Genomic DNA, 14,172 nt, shown 5'->3' with positions numbered 1-14,172 from the left:
CTCTTCAGTGCAGGAGCAGAGTGCACAGCCAGGTGGTGGCAGTGGAACCTGGGTAACTGGGGCCAGTCTGGATTTCAGGGAAGCATCTCTGAGAGAGAACCCTTCTGATCCATCCGCATAAAGACAGAAAAATCCATGTTACAATGTTTTTTAATCAATATCCCTTGCATAACATGTAAAACTTCTACAGAAGAAACTGAGATTAGCACAAGAAAATCAGCTCGGTCTGTTCACTTTCATTCTTAGGCTACACAACCTGATTAGATTTGAAGAATTAGAGATGCTATGGCTGGATGAAGGAGAATCTGATCTCTTACATGCTGAAAAGAATATATTGCTCTGACCAAATACTTGTCATGGTGCAAAGAAACTCAACCAGATGTTATTTTAAGTTACCCAAACTGATTTATTGACAATTTAAACGTGACATATTTACAGCACTGTTTCTAAAATAATTTAACAATTTTCATAGATTTATAAAAGTACTGATAAATAGGAGACCCTGACAGTGACCAACCACAAATATTTCCCTATGCTACTGAACTACAACAGTAGTTCATTTCTTTTTTCATTTTTCTCTTTTTCCCCTCTTTTTGTAAGTCCCATAATGGAGCTGCTTTACCTCCACCCAATGTGTAAAATTGCCAATACCAAAATACAATAAAATGACCATGCAGTGTGAAAGCTGTACCAGAGCAAGTGATTTCAGATGTTAGACTACAGTAAAAATATTACAATGCAAAGTGTCTTCCACACAGAATGTACTTGTGAAAAAATAAGCTTTTAAAGAGCTAATGGTTTCTTTTTATAGAAATTAAAACCTACAATACTAGTACAGACATTTACAGTAATTTCCAATTCTGTGCTAGTTTTCACATATATCTAAAGTCAAACAAAACCAGTAATTTACAGACACCACTGCCTTAAGACAGTGGTTAGTTAGCTTATGGATAAAAAAAAAATAAACCAAAACCAAAAGAAGGTGCTGATATAATTTAAGGTTTTGAATTTCATTATATTCCATTCTTATATGACACCAATTATTCTGTCCTGGGATCAACAAATTGCTGTGGTAAAGCCATCCATATCTCTCAATAAGGAAGTCAGTTTGGAAGTTGGAGAGAAGATGGACTTGCCTGATATGCATCTTAGGTTCCAGCAGACAAAGTCTCACAAAGCTGGACAACTGGGATCACAGTAAGCAGCAGCATGAGATATTTGTGGGGTTGGGATTAAAGCAAATGGTTTTTTTTCCAAAAATGATGAAAAGTACACACCACCTAATCCAATACTTGAAATGTAAAGGTTCTCCTGGCTGGCATCACTGATGCCCCATAACACAATGTACACAAACAACAAATACTCACTTTTTAAGAACACATATTGCACAGCAGTGGGTGCAACACCAGAATACTGGTACCCCTGGCATAAATCTTGTTTTAAAAAGCTGTTTCAAGCTATGCTATCCAGAGCAACTCCAAGCCAACGCTCAAACCCAGTAAGAATGGTCTGTGTACATCACTAACCCAAAAGTGTTTCAACAACGTGAGAGAAAACACAGGCACTTCAGATTCTTAGTGCACCAAAAGTTATAGGCCACGATTGCAGGACTAGGAACAGTTCAGTACCAATAACAACACAACTAAAGGAACTCTTCCACTGATCAATACAGAAACAAGAACTGCTCACAAAGCACTGGGAAGGAATTCATTCTCAAAACAGTAACCAAACAATACATTTAAACATTTAAGAAAACATAATTGCTGCAAAGCCTAATGTAACACAACATAAACCCTACTTAGTTAAAAAGATCTAAAGTGTCCAAATTCCAAAGTCCAAATTCTCTTCTCCCCCCCTCCAAAACACCAATACATGCAGTCCGTGGATATCCAAATGTGCAAAAAGTTATAACCCACCTTTAGGAGTGCATCAAAAATAGGCTGACTATTCAAAATATTATTTTGGTGGAAATTTTACAGCACCATAACTAGAATTCCAAGGGAGTTCAGAATTCTTGTTCTGATAACAAATCAGTTGACACTGTTGATCTTAAAGAACAGAAGAAACATTTTGTGCATTTCCTGGTATCTGGAAGTCACGGAGAGAAAAAATTCTCATATATGCCTAAAATCTTACTGTAGTTTAAGATGAAGTTAAATAATCATATTTGTTGGCAACAAGTTGTCCAAAATAGAGCATTAGTTGCAAATTTAGTAAACCTGTCAGATTCGGAATTAGAAGTTGCTGGTACCTTGCTTACTTGCAGAAGTACTTTTTTTTTTTGTTTAATGCATTTTGGGTTGGTTTTTTTTTCCTAAACTGTGCAGTTTGGCCCCTCCCTAGTAAGTGATTTACTATCAGGCTTTGAGAAAATGCCTAAGGTCCATCTCTGACCCTCAGCTGAAAGGCAACACACAAACACATTATATATACCCATGTGTGCACAGGAACACACACACACACATATATATAACAGCAGTGCTCCGGTTTGTATTTTTTTGTGTTTTTTGTTCTCATTTCCTGGAATTTTCTCTTTGGTTCAAAGTCCGAGCAAGGAAATTAAAGGACCGAACAAATGGATCATTCTCCAAACGCTTCCATCCCTACACATCACTAACTGGAAGGCTTGCATCATCCAGATCCACAAGGCCAGGATCCTGTTCCTGAGTGCCATTTTTGCTCCGGGGTTCCCAGGGGCCCCGGTCAGTCACTTTGGAAGTTGATTCTCTTGGAGCGACAGCCTGGATCTTGTAGCTCCTTGGCCTGGCCTTGGTAAAAGACTCGTGAAATCCTCGTTTCTCCAAGGCAGGGGGTTTGGGGTGAGGGGCTGGGGCCAGAGGGCTGCCGTGAGGGGCTGTGGAATGTGAGCTGGCTGCACGGACAGCATGGCCGGGCTCGGCAGAAGGCTCGGGATGCTCCTGGAAAAAGAAGGGAGTGTGTCAGATGAAGCGGCTGATGTCACGTTGGAAAGATGCAGTTTCAGGTTTCACACTCATGAAAAAAAAATAAATACAAATATGGAGACAGAAAATACACAAAGCGAAGCATCAGCCACGGCAGCCGGAGGCAGGTGCTTTGTGAGGCTCTGCTTTACTGCGTGTGAGCTCACAGCAACATCAGCTGCTGCATTCAATGAAATGAAATTCTTAAATCAAGCACAGCAGCTCTGCAGACTTTAGTCCAGCAATTTAGGCTCCTCATTTTACTATGATATTAAATAACTTCTGAAGATGCACACTTTAAAGGCCATTGAAAGTCACATCTTTCCAAAAGAAAAAGGTATTCAGACCTATTCATATAAATCAAGCACTCGTATCCTGGATCCTGAAGTAATGCACATTTTACTGTTCCCTGTTCTTGGAGCACCAAATCTTCCCAATCTCTCACAAGGACCAAACAAAAATTTTCAGCTATCAAGGCTATATAAAAATTTCCTATGTTAATGACCTAAAAAGAAACTGATACTTAAGCTACTCCTTCCATGCAAGTTATTGCTTTGTGTTTATTATCATTATTCTGCTGACCTTTACATAGCTATTAAAATATCTTCCACCATTTACTTACTGACAAAAACAAGTCCCCAGACTACCCAGGAATGATTTAGTTGTCTGAAGAACAGGCATGGAATGCCCTTTGGATGTCCTGGGATAGCCTGACCTCCTGAACAGGAACAAGAAGTTCCTTGGGCTCTGCACTGCATCCATCAGTTCTGTCAGGATGTCTCAAATCCCTGAGCAGTGCTGGGTTTGAAATGCTCTGATCCAAATGCTGTGTAATGTTGCAGTGAACTGTGTGTGCATTAGGAGCTGCAGCTGCTGCCAGTTCTGCCATCACCAGTGTTAGTCCAGGCACTAAAGGAATCTGCCAGCCCATGTGCACACACAAATCAAGGCATTTCTCAAGCACATTTGTTAGCAAAAAAAATAAACCCCAAACCCATCACAGATGTGTGTCCAAGATGCAAATATAAATCCTAAATTAAATACTTATTTTTTTCCACTGTAGTTTTTCAAGTTTTTTTTAGAATGTTATGACATTCTCATGATGTATGAATTAATAAATTTAATGAAAATGGATTTTGCCAAATACTACCACATTTCTTTTTATAAATGAGCTTTATGTTATTGGATGAACCTGTGCAACTTTTTTTTGGACTTGAGTTTGGTGTTCAATTTCACTAAAATATTTCACATCATTTACATTGCCTTATTTCATACCTCACTTGATATTCCACTTAAGGAAAAAAGTTTGCTTTAGCAGAACTTATGAGTCACTGATTTATCTACTGTTCTTATTATTAATAATTTTACTTCACCAAATAGGACAAAAGGGATATTAGGACAAGACCTGTGAATTTTTGCTAAGCTGCCCTGAGGGATAACCAGATTTTACTACCCACACTGGCTGTAATTTCAGAGTTAAGAGACTGTGCTGCTGCACTACTCCTAAGGTGCCCTGCTTTGAACAGGGTATGGATTATACAGTATTATATAATGCTTCTATGTTTGAACTAATAATTTCATGCAGAGATCTCATAAGCCATGCAGATCAGGCTACTTTAGGGCCTTCCAAATCCTAGAGTTACAACGTGCCTGTTCTGTGTGCACTCATCTGTATTAGTTTGTGGGCAGCTTCCATTTAATCTCACTTTGGCGCAGTTTCAAAACAAATGTAAAGTAAAATGGAAATATGAACTCTCATGCAAATTAGCTTTAGTGCTTTCCTATTAAAGTGATATCACTTATGGTTAAATATTTACTGTGCTTTGACGTATAAGCAGCGGTTTTGGTGGTTTTCATTTCCAATCATTTTAAAAGCAAGAAAAAACAGTGCAAACCTGTGAGTGAACGATATTATTGATGAGTTAGTTTTCAGTAATGGTAATGACAACAGGTAGCATTATTTTTTAGTTTGTTTTATAGTGCAAATTAGTGTCTAGTCCTAGCCCTCTGTTAAGAAGGCGAGTTTCCATGAGAGCCCACATACGTGCTGCATTCACCAGTTCTTGATGTATACCTCTGTATACAAGGATTCGACAGCCTTCTGGCCTGCCGCATCTGGAACACAGTGCAAAGCTAAGATTAGAGTCACCTGGACTTGGGAGAGAGGACAACACAGGGAACAAGAAGTGATGCAGACAGTCATAGCTACATTGCTCAGTTAGCCCCACAAGAAAAAAAAAACACAGGAAAAAAGCATAGGGAAAGAAACGTTACCTGCGTGTTTTCATTGCCCCCACAAAGAGAAAATTTATATCAGAAAGTTTTAAATAAAAGCATGAAGCAGCTACCAAAAATTGGTTGAGAGCTTAGGCTGAGTTACCAGAAACATGGTATGTTTGTAGCCAAAAGACAGGTTTGAATTACTGGATTTCAGATTATGGGGGTAATGATGTACCCAGTTTATTACAAAACATCTCAGAGACAGAAAATGAAAAACACAGCATGCAATACCTGAACTGTGAAGTATTCCTGGTGCTACATCTGGGCATACTTGGAGACACTGTGACACCAGAGTAACTCCTACTACTTTCCACAAGTCAATGACCTTTGTGCTAAACAACTAATAGAGTTGAAATGCTAGTAGGTATGAAATGCTGGCATCCACATGGCTTCAGAAATATTAACACTTGTCACAGTGGCCCAGTTCAGAACTGCAAGATGCTGTTCTCACTGCATTTCCAACAGCAAGAACTAATTCGTGTGAGCACAGATCTTAGTTTAAATTTTCATCTGTATCTGCATATACAATAAACTATCAGCAATAGAGAATGACAATTTAGCAGTGAGAGTTGTTACAAAGAAATTAGGATATTGTCATTTGATAGCAAAACACAGCAATTAGCAGAAACACCTCACAGGAATTAGAAAGTTTTAATTTAACTCCCCAAGTAGTAATAGTGACAGATCATACTGGACTTCTCCGGGTTAGCACTACATTATCTACGGGCTCAAGACAAACAATGCACAGAAAGTCACAGGTAGGACTAAAAAAAGTGCTCTATTAAAACCAGAAAGTATTTGATGTTTGAAAGTTCATGCAAAGAGGCCACGTTACTACAGGACAGGAGAGAGGGAAGGCAGAAGGAATGAGCAGGACTGAGTGGCACAAGTGAACAGGAGCTAGTGGCAGCCCCCGTGAGGTGCAGGGTGACGTACAGAAGCTGCCGATCTGCCCGGTCCCCGCTGCGCCACAATGGCCCCAGAAATGGCCTTGATCCAGCTGTGCATGTCCTCGGGGCTGTCTGCCTGCAGCCAACAACAACACCATGGTCAACAGCAGCATCAGCCTGCCCACTGCCCCACCAGCTGCAGCACAAGCTAACCCTGCTGCTCAGTGTGCTACTGAAACACAGGGGGACCTCATTTCTTACAGGCGGACTGTCACAGGCATCTTTTCTGAAAAGTCCTCTCCTTAGGATTTTTTCTCCTGAGAAGCTGAGAGGCCTCAGGGACAAAATGTAAACAATTATTATCTGCTGCTGTGGAATGCAACAGGTGCATCTGTGATTGGCCCATGTTGGTTGTTTCTAATTAATGGCCAATCACATTGAGCTGGCTCAGACTCTCTGTTATCATTCTTTCTTTTTCTATTCTTAGCTAGCCTTCCGATGAAATCCTTTCTTCTATTCTTTTTAGTATAGTTTTAATATAATATATATAATAAAACAATAAATCAGCCTTCTGAAACATGGAGTCAGATCCTGGTCTCTTCCCTCATCCTCGGACCCCTTTGAACACCGTCACAGCAGACTTTATTTCTTAACCCAAACATTTCTTACTCTGAAGTTATAAAATGTATACCACTATATAAAGTAATAAATAAAATATCCTGAAGATCACATTCCCCCTGAAAATCACGCCATGGTCAAAGTGAAGAAGTGCTGCTATTTCACTTTTAAAGTATATTTAACTCTGGCAGTCTCTTGGGTTTGCCCGAAGTTTAAAAAAAGAAATTACCTGCACATAAAAGGTTCGAGAAGTTGTTACAATTTCAAAGAGATTGTCTCTCATCATTATATCACTGCAAATGAAATACAAAAATACTTCAAAAGCAAGTACAACTTTCCCACTGTATTTTAACAAGACTGCAGAACTGGCAGAGAATCAGAGCATTTGCTGTCTGACTTTTGCATTTTTTTATCACTCTACTATTTTTTAACTAGTTTTTTTTACTAATTTTAGCCCTAAGACTCTTTAGTTTACCAGTGGCACATGTGCTACTACATGTATTTTTAATTGGAACATTTAAAATCATATAACATTAAGTCAAATATATTTATCATACATTTTAAATTGGAACATTCTAAATCATATGTTAAGTTAAAAAATATTTATAATTCCAGTCAAATTTCTGTAAGTAGTCTGCTAAAGAAAAAACAGAAAAATCAGGATCTCTCAAGTGCTACAAGAGCAATTATTCTTTAGTATATTGCCATTTGGTAGGAGGGAAGAGTGTTCTCAGCCAAATTCATCCACCCAATATGAGTTAATGTCCTCTAAAGGTTTAGAGATCATGTAAGCAGAGTAGAGACTCCTGAAATTGCTGCCTCAGACCAGACAGCACCCACACAACTCTAACTCTTGGTTCCATAATATTCCCTTGTTCTGCCCCTGTGCAAATTTGCAAATTTGAAACACACATTAATACAGAACCCTCAAAAAACCCATTTAATGCACAAAACAATGTGCTGTCTCACTAAAGAAAGAACATCTCACATGCACACATCAAGTGAAGTTATTGAAAAGTAGCCTGGCCACGCCAAGCAGGGAATTCCATCCCATGTAATGACATCAGTGCTTCCCTCCTCACCTCTGTTTGCATTCCTGAACTTTATGGACCTCCTTAAGTGGTATAACCCTGAGAGGCTCCTTTTCCTGAAAAAAGAACCATGTTTTAGTACAGTATATCTAACAACTAGAACAGAGAGCCAGAGGCCAGGACAGCAGCAGTCTCACATAAGTGAGACTTTCAAGGCAGTCACTATGAAAAAAGTAGTGTCAACCAAAATTTCATTTGCTTTTGTAAGTATTAAACCAACCATGGCACTTGCAATGAAGAGGAGGGCAAATCAAGTAGCAAAACCTCCCAAAACATTAATTCCATACTATAATGAGGACAACCATGCTGTCCTCTTCCCCTAAGCAGATCAGACAACTGACCCTGGCCTCAAGCAGCTCATTTCATTAAAATTTTGATTGCATTAATCTGCTATGAAATGCTACCATAGAAGATGCTATGTTAACTGGACTGCATGACATGGCTTTAAGTAAGATTAACTGCATCCTATACTTAATACAATTAAAAGTACTACAAAGAAACCAGTCCTTAACACCTGTAAAAGAGCAAGTACTCTCCAAGCATTCAGAAATTCTGTTAACCATAGCGAAAATAAGTGTTAAAGTTTCACACAACAGGAAAAAAGTCAGAACATTCAAAGAGAAACACTTTCGCTTCTCCCATGACAACATAATATCACACACACTATTATTTTCTAATGGCTGTTGCAGTAAACTACAAACAAACAACAACTTATTTTACCTCCTACTGTGATTTCTTTAAGCCAAGTTAACATGGATTGCTTCAGTTGGCTACAACTTCCAGATAAAACAAAAGCTTTCAGCTCTGGAATGACTTCCCCTACCATTTCTGTAACAGATACTTAGGAAATTTATGCTGAGCAAGCAGCAAATGTCACCCAAATTGTAACCATGCTCCAAGAGCAGTTTCCATTAATCATTTTGCTCTTTAGCAGATCAAATGTAGAAAGTTTAAAATCCAATGTTTTCAGTTATTGTGCTTCTTGTATGTCTTCTCTGCTATTCTTAGATGCAATCATCCATTAGAATGCATTTTCAAAGTAATACATCAACTGTGAAGATCAACTCTGGAGTACAGACACCTCTTGGAGGGAAAAGCCCAGCACAGAAATGATCATTTTCTGAGTCTCATATTGCCTGTATTCCACTCTGCTCCCACAGACTGGCACAGGCTCAAGGAACACAACTAAACACTAAAAGTGAGAGTATTTCTACCATCCTTCTATTCCACTCTCCCACAGTACAATTCTTCACTGGGTTAGAACTTGTTTGTGAGCAAGCTGAGCTCAGATTTGTTTTTTAAATAAAAATAGAGGGTTTCTTATAGGCAGTGAGTCAGAATTGTTCTGCTGACAGCTTAACAAAGATAATGATGCAAGATCAAACCCCTGCTACTGCTGCAGACGCCCTCATTAGAAATGAAATCAAAGTTAACTTCAGAAACAGCCTGAAATTTGGGTTCTTGGCATTTTACATCTTAGGCTTGGCCTGTAAACTCAATTCCCCTTAATTTATAATACTCAAGTTTCATTCCTTAGGTACAGATTTTCTTACATTTAGTCTGTTTGCCCAAAAAAGGAATCCCACACTTTACTGTCTTCAGAACCAGCCATTTAATTTTTAAATGAAGCCTGAAGGCATGTAACATCTGGTCAAAATCAGCCAAAAACTTAAGAGTGACATAGGAAGAAGAAAGGTCATGAAGCTAAAAGAAACTCTGCACATGCTGCTGTTGAACAGAAAATCAAGAGGTTTTTGTCCATCTTGGCTGCCCTGGTGAAACAAATGTGTGGGAGAAGAAATCATCATCTGGATGATAGAGCATAATTCTAACTTTAAATGAAGAATTGCAAGATTATAGTTTTGTCTTTCTCACAGTGATCAGCTATTTCTACAACACAATTAATTTTGTAAGAGTGTAAAATGACAAAGTACTAACACAAGAATCAGGGGGTGACTGCAGAGTAGATTTTATTACTGTTCTTCAGTGCCCTACAGGCAGGTTCCCAAAGAGATTGCACAGTTGCCCCGTTAACTTTTTGTTCTTCCCAGTCATGAAAAGGTTTTACAGTACAGACTCAAGAGCTGCAGGAGCAGCAGAGCACATTTCTCAAACAAAAGCATATTCCTTGCAACTCTCACTGGAAAATAACACAAAACTGGAAACTTACCAGTTCAGACTTGAAATATCCTATTGTGTTTTCATCTAATTGAAAGTATCTTCTCTTCCAGTTCTTCATCTGTTAAGGGAAAAGAAATAAATACTTATATATTTTAAATATAAAATAAAATAGACTTCCATGTAATGTATTATGAATATATTGAATAATATTTACCATTCTAGTTTTTATTTATAGTATATGATATTTTGTAATTCCTTTTTATTAATAAGTATTAATTTTGAATAATGTCTTCATTGCAGTTTATTATAACTACAAATTTTGCATCTTTAGTGTCCCCAAGATAATTATGCATGACTTTGCACAATTAATATTTTTGAAAACCGAAAAAGTTAAAAATTCTTTAAGCTACTATTTTCTAAGATTTATTCAAACTGTAGAAACTCAGCAGCAGAACTATTCTACAGGAAAAATTGGAAGACAATACATCACAGGTTTCTAGTTTATTTTTAACTAAAAAAGGGATGTCACAAAAGGAAGCTTCATAATCCAAGATAAAAAGAGTCTGAGAACTCAAAGATGTGTATCTTGCTTAATCTGAACTATCTGTTCCTTCTTCTAAAAAGGCATCACATGAACAGCTCCACTTGTGTTAGTAAGTCTGATAAGATGTACAATTCTTCCTCTGAACTGAAAAATCAGCTTTTTCTAAACATTTGACTGATTTAAAAAGCAGGCACTGAACTTCTGTCCCAATTTAGATGTTTTTAGTAAGCAAAATAAGGATCTCTACAGAATGTAGAACAGGAGAATTCCCAGCTGCATGCACCAACCATCACAGGGAAGTCTGGGCACACACTTTGCCTCTCTAAAATATCCTCAACAACACAACACTAAAGAAAGTCATGAAAAGACGTAACACAGATAAAAACTAAGTGCTACTAGAGGATAAATTTTATCTTTAATTAATCCTTATTACTGTCAGTAGTAATAAAATCAATGTCAGTTGCCTTTTGTTGTTAATAATACTCACCACTGCTCCTTGTTTGACACAGTAGCCAGCTTTGATAATGGCATTATCTGGGGGATGCTTAGCAGCAAAATAAGGAAGGTGACTTTGTGACCTCTTCAAATAATTCCTGTCAGCCCCTTCACTGCCCTCACTGACTTCTTCTTTCTAGAAAAAACACAGGAAAGTTCAGAATACTCTCAAGATTTTTTATTTTTCTAAAGGTGAAGGAATAGCTATATTAGTTACAATAGGAAATAACTTTATAATCCCATGCTCACAAATCTCATTTCCAATTTGAAAGAACAAAATATTTTAAATGATTTCCAGAGACAACTCAGATTCCCCAAGGGCTGAGTTCTTGTAAGCAGCTCTTAGAAACTAAACCAAGAATGTGCTGAGTACTTTCAGATAATATTGACAAACACTCAGTAAAAAAAATAGTACGGATTTAAACTCATGCATGTATTTAGTGCTAACTTGTAACATGGGCAAAACATTACAGGTGGCTACAGCAAACAAAAAGTTATTTCTAGGACTACAAGACATCAGAATTCACCAAATTTTTAAAGCATTTTTGGAGCATATATATAATTTACATGATATTCATCTAATCTGTAACTATTTTCATCTCAGGAAACTTTCAGCAACAGATTCAGTTCTATCTTTAGCACTGCACAGATTCTACTTCCATAAGCTTGTTCAGCCTCTCAAACTTTTTTCCCCACTTTTCCTTACAACTTTTTTCCCCTTTTTTCTGTTAAAAGGGCAGAACTTCATCACTGTTAATGCCAACAATTAATTTTATGCAGACAAAAATATTATTATTTTACTAACAGGTATGTGTGAGCAAAAAAAAAAATCAGTACTCAAGCAATTCTTTAAAATCTTGTATAAAGGGAATAAAATCCTCAGAACCCCCACTCAGTATGAATAAAGGTGCATATAAAAGTACAGCTTTGTGTGTTGGAGGGTATTACCTGGGTGGGTGTAATGATGGGAACACCACCAACAATTTCTGTCCTGTAAGAGACTTGCTTCTTTCCACCTGGGCTTTCAGCTTGACGATTTGCATTATCCATTTGGCAGAGAGGATCAGACTGCTTTGGTACCTGCATGGAATGTAGAATTGACATCAGTTTCATGAAAACAAAACCCTGAGCATTACTCAAGAATTTTGAGGCATTTTCAGCAGGATTTAACGAATGGTCACTAACTGTAAAAGGCTAAAAAATGGCTTACACAAAAATTTGTGGTAATGACTATGCTTTAGTGCTCCACAGGAAAGTGGTGCCAATAAAGACGTTTCAGCGGATGAAATCGGTTGCAAGCTTTGCCATAGAGGGCATCACTTAATCTTCACAAAGCAATGAGAACTGGTTCTTTATTTTTCAGCTGCTTTCAGTTTTAGTAAGAAAGTGGAGATGCCCCAGTGCCTGCAGAGGCAGCACAGCAAGGCCATAAACACTGGGACTTTGGTCACACAGGGTGTCTGACAAGTGTGACATTTGTCCTCACATGTACTTGGCATGAAGACTGTGTAACTGCCCCCATTAATGATAGATATATTGCTAAATTCTGGCCAAAGTAACCCTGCCTACCTAACCATCAGTAACTATTAGATAATTCTCTCAAACGTGGAATTAAGGCCATCAAAACTCCACAGGAATTTGATTTCTCTGTAAGTGTTTCGATCTAAAAAGTTTACTCAGTTTTCTGAGTAAACTTGTTTAACCTAAGAAATGCAGTGACTACAAGACCTTTTTCATTTCTAATGAAAAAGAAATTTCTCCTTCAATTCCTCTCCTTCTCCTTCAGTTTCTACTTCACCTCCAATATTAATATAGCACATCTGAAGTGACTTCAACAAGAAGAGATCAAGTCTCACACCCAAATACCCCACCCAGCAACCTACTGGGTATTTACAGAGGACATCCAAACTCCTTCAGGAAGAAGGACACACAAATTGTCCATCCAAGACTGTGACACATTCAAAACTTGAAACTGAACTGATCTAGACAAGAAAGCAAAGCTACTTTATAGTCTGTGATTCAAGTTCCTGTGCCCAGGAGTGCTCATTTTACAAAATGCAGCCTGCAGGGAAGTACAGACAGCGCTGAGAGCAGATGTCAGCCTGGGACAGTGTCCTGCTGGCCACCCCTCTGCCAGGGACTCCATCCCCAGCCAAGTCCAGCACTGAAGGATAATTCACTCATGAGCCTCAGCTTTTGGAGAGCAGGGGTTGGTAGCTACAGCTTTGTGGGGAAGTGCTTCAGCTGTCACAAACTCCTACTGAAAATGCTGCAGACAAGCCCACAACCACCTCCTCACACAAAGGCATTTTGAAACAGCACTCAAAAATGGGTACACAGTGTGCTAGGCTGCAGAGGTTCACAGCCATTCTGACATTATCAGCATTCAAGAAGACTAAAACGTGCAATGAATCTTGGAGGATTACAAGTAATGCTCATATTAAAATAATTGAGTGATCTTAACTATTTGATTCAATAATTGGGCATACTTAATACTGTACTTGAGCTGTTCAAAGGCTTGTTCCTTCAAAGACAAAATAGTAATGATTTCACCAGCCATTTCAAGTGAAAGCTAAACAGATGATAAACAGCATTCACTCTAAATTGATGCAATCATTTATTTATTTATTCACTTAATTTCTTCAACTGGGAACAGCTCAGGCCTGGTTGTGGCGCATCCTCTGTATGAAAAACCCAAGTGAGAAGGCTTTGTGCTTCTGTTTTTTTAAAATTTATTATTAGCAGTAGCATTTCTATAACTGCAAAGAATGGGCTGTATTAAAACAGTGCAAAGAACTCATGTAAACATCCACAAATAACCCAAAAATGAGAAAGTCACTGACAACAAACACAAAAGTGTGCACCCATGCTCAGAACTCCTTCTTTGTCAGGGTGTGCTCTCAGAAGTGTTCACTGTCATCACTTCCCCAAAACTGGAGAAAACAAAACCATAACTTCTGCCTCCTGAAAAGACTGAGATAACACGTGGGGGTTTCTATCATGAGATAACAATTTGTCCTGGTACAACCCAGAAAAGTAATTTAACATTTACCAGAAGAACCATCAATGCTTCTTTGCATGGATGTTACTCAAAATAAGGAGAGAGCCTTTGGAGCTTGATCAAATATTTTAGTGATACTTTAAGAAATAACTTTTGACAGCAGGCAAAAGTATGTGTATCTTTTCATTGC

The 14,172-nt window shown here is 38.1% G+C and overlaps 1 protein-coding gene across 5 annotated transcripts in view; it reads right to left on the bottom strand.

Moving 5' to 3' along the window:
- Positions 1-385: 385 nt before the first annotated feature.
- PLEKHA1 (pleckstrin homology domain containing A1) overlaps positions 386-14,172 on the bottom strand; it is a 31,647-nt gene continuing 17,860 nt past the window's right edge. For 2 of the 5 annotated variants that reach the window (XM_030950883.1, XM_030950884.1), the window contains exons 6-12: positions 11,930-12,061; positions 10,974-11,117; positions 9,992-10,060; positions 7,813-7,877; positions 6,960-7,023; positions 6,159-6,248; positions 386-2,918 (exon numbers count right to left, since the gene is read on the bottom strand). In XM_030950883.1, coding sequence (XP_030806743.1) covers positions 2,604-2,918; positions 6,159-6,248; positions 6,960-7,023; positions 7,813-7,877; positions 9,992-10,060; positions 10,974-11,117; positions 11,930-12,061 — 879 coding nt within the window. In that variant the 3' untranslated portion in view covers positions 386-2,603. Of the gene's footprint in view, positions 2,919-4,986; positions 5,058-6,158; positions 6,249-6,959; positions 7,024-7,812; positions 7,878-9,991; positions 10,061-10,973; positions 11,118-11,929; positions 12,062-14,172 lie in introns of all 5 variants that reach the window. The other 3 variants (XM_030950885.1, XM_030950886.1, XM_030950887.1) reach the window with 3 other exon arrangements.

The sequence above is a fragment of the Camarhynchus parvulus genome, chromosome 6 (genome assembly GCF_901933205.1).
Source record: "Camarhynchus parvulus chromosome 6, STF_HiC, whole genome shotgun sequence".
NCBI lineage: Eukaryota > Metazoa > Chordata > Aves > Passeriformes > Thraupidae > Camarhynchus > Camarhynchus parvulus.
This window is presented reverse-complemented; position numbering and strand designations above follow the sequence as displayed.